Source organism: Podarcis filfolensis (assembly GCF_964270895.1).
Source record: "Podarcis filfolensis genome assembly, chromosome: Z".
Taxonomy (NCBI): Eukaryota; Metazoa; Chordata; class Lepidosauria; order Squamata; family Lacertidae; genus Podarcis; species Podarcis filfolensis.
Genome location: NC_139617.1, coordinates 27,992,608 through 28,014,643, shown reverse-complemented (window position 1 = coordinate 28,014,643; position 22,036 = coordinate 27,992,608). Strand labels below are relative to the sequence as shown.

Genomic DNA, 22,036 nt, shown 5'->3' with positions numbered 1-22,036 from the left:
TATGTGTAGACAGAGATGCACAAATGCACAGTGGTGGCTGGTGAACATTGGGACTGGCAGGGTGAAAGGCACAGAGCCCAACAGTAGGTGGAGCTACAGCCATTGAAAGGTAGAGCCAACTAGCTGCAGCTTTGCCTCCCAATCTCCTACCTACTGATTTCTGCAAGGACAAGACAAAGGGGTAGAAGACTGACAGCCAGTGCTACTCCTTGGACAGTTTGCAAGTAAGAAGGCAGGCAGGTGGAGGCTGGCTGAAGGCAAACTTAGGTTGGGGACAGCGCCCCATTTGCCCAAATGATTTAGCCACCACTACAAATACACAGAAACAGTGGCCCACATATGCATGAATGCCCTAGTGTGGACACAACCTAGATGGTCCTTTGATCTGATCTAGAAGGTTCCTTCATATGTCTTATGTCCATCTGCTGGTATTCATAAGCTAGAGCATAGCCATCATGGCTAGTAGCCGTTGATAGTCTTAGTGGCCATGAATTTGTCCAGTCCTCTACTGAAGCCATCCAAGTTTAATAACAAAATGCTTTTGCACACATGATTAAGTAAACCCATCAGTGATTTCATGCATTTATTTAATTAATTGTGAGACTGAATTACTTAATTGCTTCTGGAGATGCTTAATTGTCCTGGCTGCCTTAATTATACAACTTACAGTGAGAACGTTCAGTCCCTGCGGAATGTTTAGTTGTTCTGCATTCCCCTAAAACACCATTTTGTGTAATAAAACCGCATGTTTAGTGTGTCTTTCAGGATCTGCTCATTTTTCCTTTTCAGAGTTTTGGACTTTCATGGTTTTAACTCTTCAGGCTGTGATTTCCAGAGGCTGGGTTCATAGCAAACACAGGTGTCACCATCCATGTGTTTGCTGGACCTGATAGGAGCAGTATACAAAGCATCTGGGGGCTCAAGATGGGGGAAGGCTGGTCTAGACAATGCATAGGCATGTCTTAGATGACACACTGGTATCCCATCCTCTATTATTAATAATAATTACATTTATATTCCACCTTTCTTCTAAGGAGCTAAAGGTGGCATGCACAGTTTTCCCTCTCCCAAATTTTATCCTTACAATTGTGTAACAGGAGCGATGGTCCCAAAATACCAGAAAGTGTCTGGAATAGTGGTAATACTGAAACCAGGTAAAGATTCAGAGACTCCAGAATCATTTCACACATTGGGCAGGATACTAAAATATTTACTGGTATTTTAGCTAACAGATTGGCAAATATATTACCTAGTATAATCCATACAAACCAAGCAGGTTTTGTTAAGCATAGACATATATCAGATCCTGTACAGAAGATGTCAAACACAGTATATTATTGGAAACTGTCAAGGAATCCACGTGTGATTGCTTCGTTAGATGTTCATAAAACCTTTGATAAAATATGTTGAAGTTATTTGTATCTATTCTTCTCTAAAATTAACTTTGATGATAGTTTTATGTTCGCATTTCAACATTTATATACTAATAGCAAGGCAGTTGTTTGGGCTAATGGACAGGACTCTTCCACATTAGATGTACATAGAGGTTCTAAGCAAACTGCCCTCTATCACTGCTACTTGTCATGTTAGCAATAGAACCACTTGCAAACACTCTTCAAAATAGTAATAAAATCAATGACATTAGATGTAATGGTCAATCCTATCTGCTCAATTTATTTGCTGATGATATTGCCTGATTGTCTCTGATCCAGAGGTGTCATTGACGGAGGCCATTGGGGAAATAAAAGCATTTGGTAGAGTGACTGGATTGACAATTAATAAAACCAAATCAGAATTGTTGTGTTTGAATGTGCCAATTGATTTACAAGATGAACTAAGAGAGAAGATAGGTTTTAAGATCTGCCCACAATAAATGAAATATCTTGGAATTAATATAACAAAAATCTGGAAGAAACTTTATAAAGCTAATTTTCTGACATTAATAAGAAATATTAAGACAGATTTCAAAAACTGGTCCAGGCTGACATTATCATGGATGGGAAGAGTGTTGTTGGTGAAAATGATGGTTCTACCAAAGTTTTTGTTTTTGTTTCAGACTATACCCATTTGTATTTCGATTGAGATATTGTAAAAATAGCAAAAGATAGTAAACTTTGTACACCAGGGTAAAAGACCCAGATTATGATTAGCTGTGATTTACCAGCAGTCTCAGAGGATGTGCGTGTGTGTTGCTTTACTTTATTTACAAAAAATATTGCAATGCTACTCATATTCAAAACGTTTTGGAATAATGTGTTGACACAAATAATAAAACATGGCTGCAAATTGTTTTTGAAAGAGTTATATAGAGCACCAAGTTTACAATTTTTAATACATAAGAAAAACAGTTTTGATCCCATAGTAAATCCATTTGCACAGGCAGATCTGAAAGAATGGAACATGTAGGCATCTAAATTAGCTCCTTCAATCTCACCATTGTTACCTTTTGTACTGCATCTACTTTTTATATGACAGGAAAATAGCATGTTATTCAGAAATGGAGAGAGAAAGATCTTTATAGGCCAACTGATTTATTTGAAAATGGTTCAACTATATCACCTGAACAAATAATGAGACAATTTGGAGTGCAGAGTATAAATTGGCTTTATGCTAATCAAGTAGTGTATTTTATATCAAATTCTGAAGTTAAAACGCAAGCCACACGACCTTTAACATCATTTGAAAATTTGATTTTACATGCAAATGAATATACATTTTTTTAAAAAATCCATACTCTATTAAATATTAAATGAGTTAACAATTGGAGGATGTAATTCTGTAAAACAGCAATGGGAATCTGATTTAGAGATAAGAGATTGCCGAGGTAGATTGGAATAATTTGTGGGCTAAAAAACCACTAATATCAGTATCAACTCATATATGAGAAAATACATTTAAATTATTACACCAATGGCATTTGACACCATTACACTATAGCTATATTAATAAAACAATCTCACCACTGTGCTGAAGAGGGTGCAATAGTAGAGGTACAACATATCACATGTGGTGGACGTGTGAGCATATAAAACCCTTCTGGCAGAGGGTATTTACTTACATTAGCTGTTACACAAGTTAACAGGTAGAATGTACCCCAAGTTTGGGACTGTTAACCATTTTTAAAGAAGGACACTTTTTACCTTTCTTATAAAGAACTAATTGCTTTTCTTTTAGTAGCAGCATGCCTGGCATAGAATTGGAAAAGATTGGATGGAACATCTGTTTATTGCTTGCTGGAAACAGAATGCATGGTTTATTGCTGTATCAGAAAAATTAACAAAGAGATGACAAGCATTGAATAATACAAATGATGTAGAAGGTTGTGTGGAAATATGGCGTCCTTTTATAAAGTAATTTACTGTTAACTGTGTGGAATAACAACAACTGAAACCACAGACTAGACTTTGGCAAACTTAAATACAGTGGTACCTCGGGTTAAGAACTTAATTCGTTCCAGAGGTCCGTTCTTAACCTGAAACGGTTCTTAACCTGAGGTGCGCTTTCGCTAATGGGGATTCCTGTTGCCGCTGTGCCGCTGTCGCGCAATTTCCGTTCTTATCCTGGGGCAAAGTTCTTAACCTGGAGCAACCACTTCCTGGTTAGCAGAGTTTGTAACCTGAAGCATCTGTAACCTGAAGCGTCTGTAACCCGAGGTACCACTGTAGATTAATTTGTCCTGGAGAGGGGAGTGGGGTAAGCTGGAATTTTGTTTTGTTTATTTTTCTTTTTGTAATGGTTGTTATATAATGGATATATAAAGGTAAATGTGGCTGGCACTGTGGTCTAAACCACTGAGCCTCTTAGGCTTGCCAATCGGAAGGTCGGCAGTTCGACGGGGCGAGCCGTTTAGTCTTGCTGGCCACATGACCCGGAAAGCTGTCTGTGGACAAACACTGGCTCCCTTGGCCTGAAGCAAGATGAGTGCTGCAACCCCATAGTCATCTTTGACTGGACTTAGCCATCCAGGGGTCCTTTACCTTACCTTTTTTTAATAATGGATACACACACACACAAACAAACAAACAAACAATAAACCTATGATAGAGGTTAGGCTGAGAGACCGTGTTCATCATTGTTGCTGCATCCCTTGCAGCATCCTCATGGCTCGGTGCCCAGTGCAAGCAAACCGGTGACACTCCCCAAAGTAGACCTCTGCGGGGAGAATGACATGGAGAATGGTGTAAACTCTGGTTAATCTGCAGTTTGGAACAAGATAGAAGAGACTCTGCCTGGTGTGCAAATATCTTTTGTTTCAATAACGCAGCCTTCACCAACCTGGTGCCTGCCAGATATTTTACCCTACAACTTTCATAATCCCTCACCACTGGCTGTGCTGGTTGGGACTGATGGGAGTTGTAGTCCAGAGCATCTGGAAGCCACCATGCTGATGAAGGCAGCAGTAAAGTGTATTGGGAACAAGAGCCAGGAGCTGTTCTCCCTTGAAAGAATATGAAAGTCAGCAGTTACTCTGACTCTGTTCCTACTGCTAACCAGTACTCACAGGTCCTTGGTAAAGCAGAGAGTAGAAGAAAATTGGTAGTCCTTCTCTTGTTAAAAGATTTATCAGTGATTCAATTGTTAAAATATTTAGTGGTTTTAGGTGATGCAGAGGCTAATGGAGCCTTAATAATCACAATTTGTTCTAGCTGTAGAGTCATGTTCATTTAATCCTGTTATACTGGCTCTTTGCTCCTTCACTGTTTCTCTATCATCCCAAAGTCTAAAGAATATTCTCTGCATGAAGAGAGCTGCAAAAAGGAAAGAAAGAAAGAAGAGAGAGGGAGGGAGGGAGGGAGGGAGGGAGAGAGAGAGAGAGAGAGAGAGAGAGAGAGAGAGAGAGGGTTAGGTTTACCGCTGTATACAGTTGTAATACAGTTGTATGTACAGGAATATTTATTTTATTTATTTCATAAAATTGATACTTCACTTGATTGTAAAAAAAAAAACCACCCTCAAAGCAGTTAACAAAAAAGATGCAACAAAAAATATCAATAAGAAAAATTAACAATAATTTAAGACTTTCAAAAAGTTAAATGTAACAATAGATTATATAACATAAAAACTTGCATCAACTTTCTAAACAGCTAGGTAGGCTTGTCGAAACAAGAATTTCTTAGGCAGGTACCTAAAAGAGTACAGTGAAGGTGCCTTGCCAGTTGTCAGTAGGCAGGAAGTTCCAAAGTGTAGGTGCTGCAACACTAAAAGAGCATTTTCTTACAAATGTGGAACAGGTATTATGTGGCACCCATAACAGTGCCAGTGCCAGCAATCAAAGCAGTTGAGTGGACATATATAGGGTCAGGCAATCTCAAAGCTAAACTGACCCCAAGATGTTAAGGACTTTATATACTAATAGCTTTTGATAATATGTCTTTGAAGCATCCTCTAGGGAAATTTTGTTGGTTTTGCTAGGTATGGGCTACTTCCCCCCCTAGAATGTACATGTGATGATTCTTAAAATAATACTAATATTGGCTTCTGGTTCCACTCTGCCTTAATGGAGGTATTCCCCACGACAGTGGAAGATCGTTGGTGAAGGAAAAACAAGGATGATTGAGGGTAATTATCCTTGCAAGTTCCCCCCAGGGACAGGGAGAACGGGCTTCACTTGCAGTTCATCTTGGCTCTCGCTCCTACATGGAATGTGGGGGGCAGGGAGGTGCTGAGTGCAAAAGCACTTTGCATGCTAAAAACCCTCCAACACCGCCATTAAGAAGCAGAGGTTCTCCTGGTAAATAGAGTTTAATTGGACTAAAGTACAGGCGCATGCTAGAAAAGATGAGATAACAAACTGCGGAACAAAACCAACTGCAACGACTTTAGGGTTTGAACTCAAGACTTCATTCGGTGCAAAAGATGGAGGGGGGAGCCTACAGTTTCTTTATTTAAAGTTTTATTCTCTACACTTATGATACGGCAACCCTCCTCTGAATGTTCAAATTATATTTGTACAAGCAAGGATGGAAGAAATTTGATTATAAATATGGAATATAGCATCAAACAGAACTATGTGTGTAAAAAGGGGAAAAGGGGAGGGTAGCTCTATTTTTCAAAAGGTATACAATTGAAACTTAGAGCTGACTTTTCCCTATCTTTTATTATTTATGGAGTGAACTGAATAATGCTAAGAGGATTTAATTTAATTGGAAGTATAATTGCTCGTATATCTTCAGTTGGAAGGAAGAATGAAAGGAGTCTGTGAACTGCCAAGGAACTGAGAAGGTTCTTTATTAAGTCATCTGCAGTTCAACAGACCGCTCCTCTTCCCAGACTGAGAGGGGAAATGGTGAAAATAGGTTATTTATTGGAACAGAGTGACTTTTGCAGCTGTTGTTAAAGTTGCAAAACAACAAAGTGGGACAGAGCGATAGAGAAATTTCTAGAACAACAATGGGATAGCTCTTCCCAAGGCATGATGGATGACATCAACAACCGGGAGAAAGAAAGACATAACATCTTACAAGGACAGGAAGAAACACCACGGACAGAATAATTGCCACTCACAGGAAGAACAAGGATATAGTTTGAGTTCCTCACTTGTAGTTTTGTAAATCATTAAAGTGTCAACACAAATAGAAGTTATTAATATTGCAGTTGTTGTATAAGGGATTATTATTATTATGCCTGGAATGTAATGGAAATTAATAAGATTTTGGAACGCAGAAATAAAGCAAATAAGCAAGCCATCAAATCGAGCACGCGGGGGCCACTTTATCTAAATTATATAATTTGTTATTTGAATGATTGGTATTGATAATTGTATTATAAATTGGTACTGTTATAATGAGGCTATTATTGGATTGTAATTGAAAATAATAAAAATTATTGTTACAAAATAATACTATTTTTTTAAAAAAAGTTTTAAAAATACATTGACAAAACTTCACAATGTAGGATGTATAAGAAATATATGCACTATTCTGTTTTTAAAATTTTATCATAACAAAAAATAAAATAAATAAATATCAATTTACATTAAAAGAAAGTTCAAGTGATGGGAAGATAGACTGGACTAGAATTGCAAAACTATGTGAAATTTCCCCAACCCAGTTCTAAATTGCCCTAATTTATAGTGGGAGGCCCCACCATATATTTTTGGCAAAGCTGTTAAATTATGAGCAAGTGGATGAATGGGACCTGGTTAGCTCTGCCTTCAGCCGTGATGATCTTTCAATATTATTGCTTGAGATGGTTAATGGGGAGGTGGCACACTGAATAGGAACTGCTGCAACAACTCCATTCTTCCCCAGTGGCCTTGTCCCAAGGCACTTGTACTATTTCTTCCAAGTTCACTGGGTATTGGATGAAGACCCAGTGCTGCCTTTTCCTCTTGGCCATCGTTTTGCTAAACCAAATTCCTTCCTTGCATTCATTCTTTTCTAGACCAGTGTTTGCAAGTTCATTTCATAACAGAATGCTGGCATTTAATTGGCAGGTGGAGTCAGTAGCTCTTCTGTTCCAGTTCCCTTAATCATGCCACTAATTCAAGTAGCTTGTGAAATGCTTTCTCAGGCTCTCCCTTACCCCCCCCCTATCCTTTCCATACTATCTGAGCAGCATCCCATCAGAAATTCAAAATAAATGGGTGCAGGAATGGCCAGGTCATGGAAATAGGCTTGATAAGAGATCTAGAAAAGTTTGTCCTCCAGTAATTAGACATGTTTGATCTCTAATAAGAAAGCTTTGGTATATAGCCCCTGATCACTCAGTTGCCGTCATCTTCAAGTAGAATGACGAAAGACGCCTCCCTGAAACTCTGGAGAGCCACTGCTAATCAGTGTAGGCCAGAGTTTTCCAAACTGTGTGTTGTGACATGTTAGTGCAGAGGTCCTCAACCTTTTTGAGTCCACAGCTCCTTTGACCAACTGCATTCTTTCTGCAGCACCCCTGTGGGGCTCCCTTGCCTGCAGAGCTGGCAGCCCCTCACCCCTTTTCAAACACCCTCCCTTGTGGAGTGTTCCCTAATCTTCCTCTCCTCTCCTTGGGAGTCATCTGGGCAGCTGCAGCTGCTGCCCCTGATCTCTGAGCTGCCTCCCTTGCCCCAAAGAGAAGTGCCTCCTCAAACTGCCCCAGGGGGACCTGGGATTCACCATTTGCCTGGGGAGCTTGTAGCCAGGGCTGCTGCAACAAACAGCTGTGCAAGCCTTTGGGAGACAGAGATGCAATAGGGCATCACAGGAGGGAGGGAAGGAAAGAGGGACAGAGGCCAGTGTTGCCCATGGCACCCTTGACCATCATTCAAGGTACCCCAGGGTGCCACAGCATACTGGTTGAAAACCACTGTGTTAGTGTGTCAGCTGCAGCATGTAGGTGTGTCTCACGAACACTCCCCACAATCCTCCTGGAGCTGGAGAGGGGTTAGTTTAACCTCTGGTTTGCTAGTAATACTGAATTACTGCGTCGTGAAATGATGCATGTATAAAAAGTGTGTCACCAACTTGAAAAGTTTGGAAAGCGCTGGTGTAGGCAGTACTGAGCTGGAAGGACCACTGGTCTAACATAGAACAAGACAACTTTTTAAGTTCCTGACAGATGATTGTGCCATAGCTCCCTAGTCAAGCATTTACTTTGCATGTAGAAGGTCTCAGGCTCAATACCCAGTGGCATCTCCAGGTAGGCCTGGAATACCACTTACCTTAAGCAGAGGGTGGCTTTGCAGGATAGGGCCTGCCCACCACCATAGCAGCCGCAGAAACGGGAGATTTCCTGTTGGATGGAGACGTTCCTGGCCTTACTCTGATGGCCTTACTCTGAGCATGGGGAGCTACTGTCAGCCAGTGTATAGAATACTGAGCTAGATGGACTAGTGCTCTGACTTGGAAGCTAAGGCAGCTTCCAACTTTCCTTTTTATTTTTTGGGGGGAAAGAGAAATACAGATTTAGATAGATATTGGGGGAGAGAACACACATTTTAATAGGTATTGTAGATGCGGGATGTCAGCCTGCATGATGTCCTGAGTCACTTCCAATTACTGGGGTCATGTATCCCGTGGGGTTTAGAATTTAAAAGAGGGGGGTTGCTGGACTACTCAGTTTTCTTTGTACAGTGGTACCTCGGGTTAAGAACTTACCGTATTTTTCGCTCTATAACACGCACCCGGCCATAACACGCACATAGTTTTTAGAGGAGGAAAACAAGAAAAAAATATTCTAAACAAAAGAATGGATGTATGATTTTTGTGGTTCATGCTGTGGCCACAGACAAGTGATCTGACGGTGAGTTTGGGGTAGCCCAATGCAAAAATCCTGAGGATCCATGTGGATCCATGCTTTGTAAGCATGTTTTTGCACCTCTGCAGGGGCTCTTCTCCCACTTTGCTGTTTCAAAGCGAGCCACGGAGGAGGGAAGGAAGGGGAACCATGGATCCTCTGCTCACGACTGCAGCAGATACCCCGCCATCCGTAGGCATTCACTCCATAACATGCACAGACATTTCCCCTTACTTTCTAGGAGGAAAAAAGTGAGTGTTATGGTGCAAAAAATATGGTAATTCGTTCCAGAGGTCCATTCTTAACCTGAAACTCTTCTTAACCTGAGGTACCACTTTAGCTAATGGGGCCTCCCACTGCCGTTGCGCCACCACCATGCGATTTCTGTTCTCATCCTGAAGCAAAGTTCTTAACCTGAGGTACTATCTCTGGGTTAGCGGAGTCTGTAACCTGAAGCATCTGTAACCCGAGGTACCACTGTAAGGCAGTGGCCTTTGCAGGCCACTTAAGGGTCCTCATCAGCATCTCAAAATGATGGGCTAGGTTGCAAGAGCTACAACTGGATGATGGTGCCCTCCAGGCTAACAGGTGGACCTTTCCTCCACCCCACCCACCTAGCTGCTAGGTAGGAGAGCAATAGCCAAAGTAGTGCGAGTGAGCTCAGCTGATAGCAGGCTGGAAACACAGGGACCTGCTTGCTCTGTGCTGGACCCAAAGCTTTAACTAACAGAGAAGCAGGATCTGTTAGGGTGTTAATTCTGTGAGCCCCTCCATTCTATGCTCAGGTTGTATATAGGTGTAAAAAACAACAACCCCATATATCCTAAAGACAACACAGTCTCAGCTGACCTTCATTGCAAGGAAACAGAATCTGGGTAAGTGTCTGGAACTCCTAAGTGTAGTGTTTAACAGTATTTTGAGGGGTTTTTGTTTTTTTTTGTTTTTTTGTTTTAAAGATTAATAGAGAAATGGAACGGAATTGTGGGTAAAAAAAATAAAGGCAGGGGGAAGCCTGGGAAATAAGTTCATTAAAACTTGTTTAACACAAGGGTCCCTAGTGTCTTGTTGAGCCCATCAGGAAATTAAATGTCACTTGATTCTTCAGCAGTTCCTCAGATTCCTTGCCAATGTGTGTAATGATGATAGCAGCTAATGCAGTGCATTCATTGCCCACAGGCTATTGCAGAATTGACAGTGCAATTTATATGCCACTCATCATCCGTTTAAGCAGCTGGGTTCTTGTTTAGTGATGGACAATAGTTCACTTCAAAATGAGCAGAAAAGTGGCAAAGATTTTGGGATTCAGCACACATTCCGGATGAAGGAATGCACACCAAATGTACTAAACAGATCCTTTTGAAGCACAATTCACAAAATGAAAAGTGTGCATCAATTCCTTTGTACCTAGGGAAAGCCACAATGAGCATATCAAGGCAAATCCAGCAAAATGCAGCTGTGTCCACTCAAAGCACACACTAAATTCTTGTTGTGAGTCTAATAGGGGTGGTGTGTGCTAAAAATAAAACAGAACTCTGAATCCAGGCACTCTTGAGTTGTCAGCCAAGAAAAATTAAATTCTGCCACCTCAATAAATGTGTGCCATGGCAACTCTGAAGAGCTCAGGTCATTCACCTTTCCCCATAACTCTGTATGTTCTGAATATCCCAGGTGGTTCTGTTAGGTGAGTTATACCCACCTGCTTTGTAAATTCATAACATATATTCATTCTTTTGTGTGTACACACAGAATGTGCTGTTTATGCTCAGTTTACTTCTTCCTCAGTAATACAGTGGTACCTCAGGTTACAGACACTTCAGGTTACAGACGCTTCAGGTTACAGACTCCGCTAATCCAGAAATAGTACCTTGGGTTAAGAACTTTACCTCAGGATGAGAACAGAAATCGCACGACCGTGGTGCAGCAGCAGCGGGAGGCCCCATTAGCTAAAGTAGTACCTCAGGTTAAGAACAGACCTCCGGAACGAATTAAGTTCTTAACTAGAGGTACCACTGTATAAGTATTTCTTCTGTGGCGACGCAGAAACAGGCCTAGGAGGTAAGCAGAAGTGAATTCCTGCATACAAAGCGTTCAGGAAACTTTGTAGCAGCTTTTTTGGAACATCATCTAGGCATCTCCCCCCCCCCCCAAAAAAACCCCACACACACCCTCATAGTGTTTGTGGCTAAATAAATGTTGTCACAGAGAGTGGAATGCTGATGCTAGTGCTTTTGGGGGTATGGTTTTCATTTGTTATTATGCTATATACTTTTTTGTTTTTATATTATAAACCACCCTGTAATCTTTGGATAAAGGGTGGTGTAGAAATTTAATAAATAATATAGATAAAATAAAAAGAATCCCTCTTTGTTTATATATTTTGTTCTGCAAATTTTACTGTGGGTTGTTGCTGCTTTATCATTGGAGAGGGGCAAGTTGCTATTTAGGGCCCCCAAGAGTGAAAACTTTATTCAATCATGGAATCATAGAATTTGGTGTAAGGCAACTTCCTGGGCTTCTCTGTTCTTGTCCCTTCTTTGCCTTGCCTTGGCTTACTTTCCTTCTGTTCTCCTCCTCAACACCAGTTTCAGAATGTCACCTCCTCTGGGAGAGACCCTGATGGTGTTTTTTTTCATTTTGTTTATGAAAACTTTGTGAAGTGTAATGTCCATTGACACAAAAATTCTTACAAGAAAACTGAATTGGTCTCTGTAATCTCTTCTACCCTTTATCCAAGGCGAAGCCCTGACGATTCCCTTCCAAGATGCCGTTGGTGAAGAGAAACATAGAACCTCGTCACCTCTGCCGCGGAGCCCTTCCAGATGGGGTTACCAGTGAGCTGGAATGTGTGACCAACAGCACTTTAGCCGCCATCATTAAGCAGCTGGGGAGCCTCAGTAAGTTTCTGATGAGTTTTGCATCTTAGAGAAGTTTGAGTGTCGTTCAGCTGGCAGAAAAGGGCTTGCATGGGGTTTAAACAGAGTAAGGGAACTCTAGATTCCCAGACTATCCCTGTATCTTTAACCTCTATGCTGGCTTCTCTCTATCCTTTGAGGTTTAGACTGATATGTCTTAGGTTGCATTCTGTTTACAACCTCCTCCTCCTCAGCACACTTACTCTGGATCTCGAGGCACAAGGTCATCTTGGATCTACCTCCTGAGAACTAAGGGGCAAGCATGACTTCTTTGTTTCTCCAACTAGTCAGTTAGGTCTACATAACTCTTTCCTATAAAAATTGTGCTTCCTTTAATAAGCATAAGCTTCCTTATCTTATACAAAGTGTCATTCTGAATACCTTTTAACTAATGGTGTGCTCCAAGCAGGCATTATTTTAACTAAAAACATACCATGACCAAGGTATCATGAGTGGTGTTTTACATGGAAGGACTGTGAGTCTCATTTTGTTCTGATACTCATTACAAATGCTGGTGTGAGAATCCTTTAATTTTGAGTCTTTTGCACCACTCTGGTTAGTGGATCTTGGGGTTCTGCAAAAACCCCAAGTGGGACAGAACAGTGGGACAGAACTAAAACATGCAAATTTCTTTAACTTGGGAATGAGAAAATTGCAGCCCTCTAGATGTTGTTGGACTCCAGTCCCATCAGCCCCAGCCAGCATTTCCACTGATCAGGGATCATGGGAGTTTTTCCATTTTAAAAATCTGATGATGTGTCCGCATGACAAACTTATATTGGGTTTATGCCAGCTGAACAGTCATCACCCTGGAGAGATGCTGCCAGTCAGTGTCAACAATACCAAGCTAGGTTCAGTGGTGCTGAATAGAACCATCTCTGTGGCAGCATCCTGTTTCTTGAATGATAGTATAGTAGGGGTGGAGAATCTTGTTTGGCCCTCCAGATGTATCTTACTGGCCCCTGGGACTCTACCCAGGCCATGTATATTTATGAGGCTGCACCTCTCACCAGTTCTGTTTTTTTGTGTCTTCTTGAACTGTGATAATGCTTCTTGCTTGCCTGGATGGAGGGTGTGTGTGTGTGTGTGCATGTGTGTGCATGCATGCATAGAAGTATCTGACAATGTAGCCTCTCACCTGTTTCTCTGCCCACTTTTGCCTCTGTGGCCCTCAGAAGCTTGCCTATAGGGGAATGTGGTCAATGGAATGAAAAAAGTTTATTCGTTTTATTGCCTGCTTAAGCCTGACGGAATAGAAGAGCTTTCAGCAGGCATTTAAAGGTTGGCACAGGAGGCGCCTGCTGAATCTCCAGTGGCTGAGTATTCGACAGGACTGGGCCAATGACACTCAAGGCTCAGTTTCTTGCTGTTGTCAGAAGAGACTCACCAACCTGGGGAATGACCAAGGACACTCCTGAAGATGATCTCAGTGACAGAGCTGGGGCAAAAAGGGTTCAGGCGCTCCCTGAGGTACCCAGGAGTCAGGACCCAAGTTGTTCTGGGCTTTATCAGTTAATGCAAGGACCATGAACTTGGCTCAGTAGTAGATGGGCAGCCAGTGTAGATGTTTTAACAATGGAATCACATGTTCTCACCCCTGCCTGACAGGCGCCAGCACTGTTATAATTTCAGTGCCAAATAATCTACCTGCCAAATGATCAGTGCCAAATGATCTATCTGACCCCTCTCCTCTGTTTTTAGCTTTCTCTGTTTTTAGCTGCCTCTGCTGGTAGGTAGGTGGTGGTGTTGTTATTTATTTTACACATCTTTTTAAAATTGTTCTTATCCGTAGAAATATAAGAACATAACTAAAAACATAAAACTGGGAACTTAATCTAAAACAAAAATAAAAAGAGGCACAGGGAAAACCACACATGAATTATTTGGTGTCCACTTGGATGTCACACAGTGGATGGGGTGCGAAGCACAATGTAGGGCAGTCAGTCTGGCTATGGGCAAGTGCTGAGGGCAAGTGAAGTTAGCTGAGATTGATAGCAAGGAAGGGCAATGCACATCAATAAGTAAACATGGACTTTTAAAAGGGGGCTAGACAGATTCATGGGAGATTAGCCTGCCAATGGCTGCTAGGCACAAAGACTCTGTAGAAACTTCAGCCTCAAAGGCAGTATATGCCTCTAAATTATTTTATACATCATTAAATTTCTATCCCACCTTTCCTCCAATGGGTTCAAGACGATGTATATGGTCCCCTCTCCCCATTTTATCCTCACAACACCCCTGTGAGGTAGGTTAGTCTGAAAGGCAACTAGTGGGCCACATTCACCAGTGATCTGGGGATTTGAACTCTGGTCTCCCAGACCCTTGTCTGACACTCTAACCACTAGGACACACTAGCTTAATTACCAGTTATGAGAAATAACAGTGAGAGAGGCAGGGCTAGACTCAAAGTTCCACATGATCAAGGCAACTTCTTGAGGGTTCACACCATAAAAAGAGGACCACTGGTAGGAGCACCTAAAGCTGCTCCTTCTATTCACTATGGCAACTTGCTAGCTTGTTTTCCTACTTCTTGCTGTGGCCCAGACAGTGGTGGTGAGAATGAAGAGCTGTAGATGGCTTGATTTGATTGCTCACCTGCTTTCTGCCTGGCAAGCAAGCAGCTGGTAACAGTGAGAAGTAAGAGGAACAGCATCACCCCCAAAACACATACCTGTTTACCAGAATTGATAAACTCCCCAACATCCAGACCTGGGAACCACTCACCCACAGTCTCCATCTTATCAGGATCCAGTCTGTTGGCGCTCAGGCACTGGTTCAAAACAGTCACAGTGTCTCTTGATTCAGATGTCACAGTGAAATAGAACTCAGTTTCGCAGTACTGTATACCGATGGCACCATGACCACATTCACACCATACATTTAAAACACCATGTTACCACTTTAAACAGTCATGGCTTTTCTTCAAATAATCTTAGAGGTTGTAGGTGCTGAGAGTTGTTAGGAGACTCTATATTCGCCTCCCAGAGCTACAAGTTCCAGAGTGGTTTTACAATCAGGCTGTGGGAGGGGAATATTGGGGGCAGCAGGGGCAGTTCCTAACAAACTATAGCTCCAAGAATTATTGGGGAGAAACCATGACAGTTCAAAGTGATTTCATAGTGCTTCAAATATATAGTGTGAATGTAGCCCATGTCCCAAATCTTCTAGTGATAGTTCTTAGTGGCTTTATATAGATATTAAACAGTACCGGGTTGGGTGTGCAGTGTGGGAATGGGACAAAATAGCCATTTGCAGCATCCCACAGCAACACTTCCAGGGAGTAGACACACAATTCCCCAAGACAATTCTCTGAACTCAATCCCATAAGTAGCAGGGGGTAAAGGTAAAGGACCCCTGGAAGGTTAAGTCCAGTCAAAGGCGACTATCGGGTCGCGGCGCTCATCTTGCTTTCAGGCCAAGGGAGCCGACATTTGTCCACAGACAGCCTTCCGGGTCATGTGGCCAGGATGACTAAACTGCTTCCAGCACATCGGAACACTGTGACAGAAACCAGAGCGCACAGAAACACCATTTACCTTACTGCTGCAGCGGTAACCATTTATCTACCCGCTCTGGCGTGCTTTCGAACTGCTAGGTCGGAAGAAGCTGGGACAGAGCAACGGGAGCTCACCCTGTTGCACAGATTCACAGCCCAAGAGTCTCAGTGATTTGGACACACAATTCCCCAACACAATTCTCTGAGCTCAATCCCATAAGTAGCAGTGGAACCACTACAAGACTGTGCCACCAACTCCCAACTCATGGTGTGGTCCAGGAGGATACCATGGCAAAGGGATCTAAAGTTGCTAAGACCAAGAGCAACAGGCTTTCTTACACTCCCCATTCCTCTCCCAGCAAAAGCCATCCACCACCACCCTCTCATACATCTTTCTCATGCATCTTTCCTCCAAGGCAGTAGTTGTCAAATACCTCACAATCTAGAAAGGGCTTTTTTTAGGAGCTGCCACACTGCCTCTTTCTTCAAGACATTGGGTATTATCTCCTTTTGCAAAGATGCATTAACCAAGCAGGAATAACACACACACACACACACACACACACACATATATATACACACATAGCAAGCATGAGTAAGCCAAGATGAGCATGTTGTGAGCCAAACTGCGGCAAGCATCGTGTCCATGTCCTCAGGTGAGGAGGTCAACTTGTGGGCCACCCAAAAGACATATCTTTGGCCACTGTGGAAGAGACAGTACTAGAGTAAGGCCACATGCACACCATACATTTAAAACACTTTCATACCACTTTAAACAGTCGTGGCTTCTCCAAAAGAATTCTAAGAGCTGTAAAGGGTGCTGAGGGTTGCTAGGAGATCCTTATTCCCTCAGAACTATAATTTGCAGAGTGGTTTAACAATCCATCTTGGAAACTCTGTGAATTGTAGATCACTGATGGGAATAGGGGCCTCCTAACGATTCTCAGCATCCTCAACAAACTACAGCTCCCAGGATTCTTTGAAGGAAGCCATTAATGTAAAGTGGTATCATAGTTCTTTAATGTATGGTGTGGATGTGGCCTAGATAGGCCTTTGGACTGATTTAGCAGCCAGCTCTTCTTCTGTTCCTAACCTTTTCACAAGGTGTACTGGAAATAAAATTTTGATAAAGTAAGGGAGATTTTATGGCACTGCTGAAAATGTTTGCGCAAAACTGTTAGTTGTTTTGACCTAGTGCAAGTCTGAATAAAAAAGCATGGCTACTCCACAAGGCTTGTAAACTACAAGAAAGACCATTTTCTTATGCTTTGATTGAGTGAGCATCCAATAACAGGCCTGCATAATGCCTGTCCAAACTGCTAGCCGGGCTAGATCCACAAAGGGTGACAATTACCTCCTGTTTTGCAGCTTCTTTTATTCTTTTTTCAATACTGTGTGTTATTTGGAGTCGCTTCCTCAGGCAAGCACATGTGACTGACAAAGCATGCCCCTGTGTTGCTGTCTTGTGGAACAAGACTAGCATTGTAATTTTCCGGAGAGACATCTGTCTCTGAAAAACCCTCTGTTTGGCCCATCAAAGGGATCTGAAGCAAAACTAAATCAAAGTGAGACTGCATGTGGCAGTTTGTGCTGGTGGAGTTGGTTCAGAGGGTGTTTACACTGGATTTGTCATCTTTTCCAGTCATATTTTTGGCTATTCAATTTTGTTTCTCAGTATGTTGTATGGTGATTCACATGGTTCTCTAAAGGCTTGAGTAAATGTTAGTAGGCAAAAAAGGACTTGCAAAAGCAAGTGTCACCAATGTGGCAGTAATGGGCACAATTACTTTTATATTGTAATGGCGCCCTTGAGGTCTTCCCCTGGTGCCCTCAAAGCCTCTGGGCTGCTCCACTTGCAGCCATGGTGCTGAGGGTGGTTACCTCTGCTCCTTTGGAAAAGTGGGGTAACCAGTCTCATATAACCAGCATCCTTAAGTGTAATTAATGCATGAAGGGGTTCAGACCATAGAGTAAATTCTCCTGCCAGGCCTAGGCCAGGTGGGTCCGCAGAGCTGAAGGAAGTTGGAAGAGTGAATCTATTTCCCATTTCCTTTTATAGCTCTATATGCCATCTTTCTTTCTTTCTTTTTCTTTTTTAAATTATAAATTGTTTACTAAGGCATTAATAAAAAGATAACACTTCTACCTATTAACATGAAAGTAAAATAAAAATAAATAAAATAATGGAAACCGCCGTATTTTTCGCTCCATAAGAAGAACCTGACCATAAGAAACACCTAGTTTTTAGAGGAGGAAAACAAGAAGAAAAATATTCTGAATGAAACAGTAGATGTATGATTTTTGTAGTTAATGCTGTGGCCACAGACATGTGATTTGACGATAAGTTTGGGTTAGCCCAATGCAAAAATCCCGGTGATCCATGTGGATCTGTGCTTTGTAACCACGTTTATGCGCCATTGCGGCCTCACACAACAATGGGTGTGTGGTTTTTTTGGTGCAGGTTGTACCCATGAACATGCAATGTGATCTGATGGTGTATTTGAGGTGACCCAATGCAAAAATCCTAAGGATCCATGTGGATCCGTGCTTTGTGACCACGTTTTTGCGCCATGGCGGCCCCACACAACAGTGGGTGTGTGGGTTTTTTGGTGCAGGCTGTACCCATGAACATGCTATGTGATCTGATGGTGAATATGGGGTGACCCTATGCAAAAATCCTGAGGATCCATGTAGATCTGTGCTTTGTAACCATGTTTTTGCGCCATGGCGGCCCCACACAACAGTGAGTGCGTGGTTTTTTTGATGCAGGCTGTAGCCCTTAACCTGCTACGTGATCTGATGGTGAATTTCGGGTGACCCAAATCAAAAGTCCGGAGGATCATTGTGGATCCGTGCTTTGTGACCACGATTTTGCGCCATTGAGACCAGACACAACAGTGGGTGCGTGGTTTTTTTCGTGCAGGCTGTTGCCCTGGAAATGCTATGTGATCTGATGGTTAATTTGGGGTGACCCAATGCAAAAATGCTGGGGATCCATGTGGATCCGTGGTATGTAACCACGTTTTTGCGCCATTATGGTCCCACACAACAGTGGGTGCGTGGTTTTTTTGGTGCTGGCTGTAGCCCTGGACATGCAATGTGATCTGATGGTGAATTTGGGGTGGCCCAATGCAAAAATCCCGAGGATCCATGTGGATCCGTGCTTTGTAACCATGTTTTTGCGCCATTGACCCCACACAGAACAGTGGGTACGTGGTTTATTTGGTGCAGGCTGTAGCCTTAGACATGCTATGTAATCTGATGGTGAATTTGAGGTGACCCAATGCAAAAATCCCAAGGATCCATGTGGATCCGTGCTTTGTAAACAGATTTTGCCCCATTGCGGCCCCACACAACAGTGGGTGCGTGGTTTTTTTGGTGCAGGTTGTACCCATGAACATGCTATGTGATCTGATGGTGAATTTGGGGTGACGCAATGCAAAAATCCCGAGGATCCATGTGGATCCGTGCTTTGTAACCACGTTTTTGCGCCATTGAGGCCACACAGAACAGTGGGTACGTGGTTTTTTTGGTGCAGGCTGTAGCCCTGGACATGCAATGTGATGGTGAATTTGGGGTGACCCAATGCAAAAATCCCGAGGATCCATGTGGATCTGTGCTTTGTAATCACGTTTTTCCGCCATGGCGGCCCCAAACAACAGTGGGTGCGTGGTTTTTTTTATTGCAGGCTGTACCCATGAACATGCTATGTGATCTGATGGTGAATTTGGGGTGACCCAATGCAAAAATCCCGAGGATCCATGTGGACCCGTGCTTTGTAACCACGTTTATGCGCCATTGCGGCCTCACACAACAATGGGTGCGTGGTTTTTTTGGTGCAGGTTGTACCCATGAACATGCTATGAGATCTGATGGTGAATTTGGGGTGACCCAATGCAAAAATGCTAGGGATCCATGTGGATCCGTGGTTTGTAACCACGTTTTTGCGCCATTGAGGCCACACAGAACAGTGGGTGCGTGGGTTTTTTGGTGCAGGCTGTACCCATGAACATGCTATGTGATTGATGGTGAATTTGGGGTGACCCAATGCAAAAATCCCGAGGATCCATGTGGATCCGTGCTTTGTAACTACATTTTTGCGCCATTGTGGCCCCACACAACAGTGGGTGCGTGGTTTTTTTGGTACAAGCTATTGCCCTGAACATGCAATGTGATCTGATGGTGAATTTGGGGTGACCCAATGCAAAAATCCCGAGGATCCATGTGGATCCGTGCTTTGTAACCACGTTTTTGCGCCATTGAGGCCACACAGAACAGTGGGTGCGTGGTTTTTTTGGTGCAGGCTGTAGCCCTGGACATGCAATGTGATCTGATGGTGAATTTGGGGTGACCCAATGCAAACATCCCAAGGATCCATGTGGATCCGTGCTTTGTAAACAGATTTTGCCCTATTGCGGCCCCACACAACAGTGGGTGCGTGGTTTTTTTGGTGCAGGCTGTACCCATCAACATGCTATGTGATCTGATGGTGAATTTTGGATGACCCAATGCAAAACTCCTTAGGATCCATGTGGATCTGTGGTTTGTAACCACGTTTTAGCGCAATGGCGGCCCCAAACAACAGTGGGTGCATGGTTTTTTTGGTGCAGGCTGTAGCCCTGGACATGCAATGTGATCTGATGGTGAATTTGGGGTGACCCAATGCAAAAATCCCAAGGATCCATGTGGATCCGTGCTTTGTAACCACGTTTTTGCGCCATGGCGGCACCACACAACAGTGGGTGCGTGGTGTTTTTTGTGCAGGCTGTAGCCCTAGACATGCAATGTGATCTGACGGTGAATTTGAGGTGACCCAATGCAAAAATCCCGAGGATCCATGTGGATCCGTGCTTTGTAACCACGTTTTTGTGCCGTTGCGGCCTCACACAACAATGGGTGTGTGGTTTATTTGGTGCAGGCTGTAGCCCTAGACATGCTATGTAATCTGATGGTGAATTTGAGGTGACCCAATGCAAAAATCCCAAGGACCCATGTGGATCCATGCTTTGTAAACAGATTTTGCCCTATTGCGGCCCCACACAACAGTGGGTGAGTGGTTTCTTTGGTGCAGGCTGTACCCGTGAACATGCTATGTAATCTGATGGTGAATCTGGGGTGACCCAATGCAAAAATCCCGAGGATCCATGTGGATCCGTGCTTTGTAACCATGTTTTTGCACCATTGAGGCCCCATACAACAGAGGGTGAGTGGTTTTTTTCATGCAGGATGTAGTCCTAGGTATGCTTTGTAATCTGATCATGAATTTGGGGTGACCCAATGCAAAAATCCTGAAGAATCATGTAGAACTGTGCTTTGTAACCATTTTTTTTTGCCATGGTGGCCCTGCACAACAGTGGGTGCGTGGTTTTTTTGGTGCAGGCTGTAGCCCTGGACATGCGATGTGATCTGATGGTGAATTTACGGTGACCCAATGCAAAAATCCCGAGGATCCATGTGGAACCGTGCTTTGTAACCACGTTTTTACGCCATTGCGGCCCCACACAACAGTGGGTGCATGGGTTTTTTGGTGCAGGCTGTAGCCATGGACATGCTATATGATCTGATGGTGAATTTTGGATGACCCAATGCATAACTCCTTAGGATCCATGTGGATCTTTGCTTTGTAACCACGTTTTTCCGCCATGGCGGCCCCAAACAACAATGGGTGCGTGGTTTATTTGGTGCAGGCTGTACCCATGAACATGCTTTGTGATCTGATGGTGGATTTGGGTGACCCAATGCAAACATCCCGAGGATCCATGTGGATCCATGCTTTGTAACCACGTTTTTGCGCCATTGTGGCCCCACACAACAGTGGGTGCGTGGTTTTTTTGGTACAAGCTGTAGCCCTGGATACGCAATGTGATCTGATGGTGAATTTGGGGTGACCCAATGCAAAAATCCTGAGGATCCATGTGGATCCGTGCTTTGTAACCACCTTTTTGCGCCATTGAGGCCACACACAACAGTGGGTACGTGGTTTATTTGGTGCAGGCTGTAGCCCTAGACATGCTATGTAATCTGATGGTGAATTTGAGGTGACCCAATGCAAAAATCCCAAGGACCCATGTGGATCCATGCTTTGTAAACAGATTTTGCCCTATTGCGGCCCCACACAACAGTGGGTGAGTGGTTTCTTTGGTGCAGGCTGTACCCGTGAACATGCTATGTAATCTGATGGTGAATCTGGGGTGACCCAATGCAAAAATCCCGAGGATCCATGTGGATCCGTGCTTTGTAAACACAATTTTGCCCCATTGCGGCCCCACACAACAGTGGGTGCGTGGTTTTTTTGGTACAAGCTGTAGCCCTGGATACGCAATGTGATCTGATGGTGAATTTGGGGTGACCCAATGCAAAAATCCTGAGGATCCATGTGGATCCGTGCTTTGTAACCACCTTTTTGTGCCATTGAGGC

General features: G+C 43.1%; 1 protein-coding gene across 3 annotated transcripts in view; it reads left to right on the top strand.

Annotated features, from left to right (window-relative positions):
• The window catches only part of LOC310754486 (actin-binding protein WASF3-like), a 76,031-nt gene that overhangs the window by 20,792 nt on the left and 33,203 nt on the right, over positions 1–22,036 (top strand). For all 3 annotated transcript variants that reach the window (XM_083596453.1, XM_083596452.1, XM_083596451.1), the window contains exon 2: positions 11,945–12,104. In XM_083596453.1, the coding sequence (XP_083452579.1) occupies positions 11,972–12,104 (133 nt within the window). In that variant the 5' untranslated portion in view covers positions 11,945–11,971. The remainder of the gene's footprint in view (positions 1–11,944; positions 12,105–22,036) is intronic.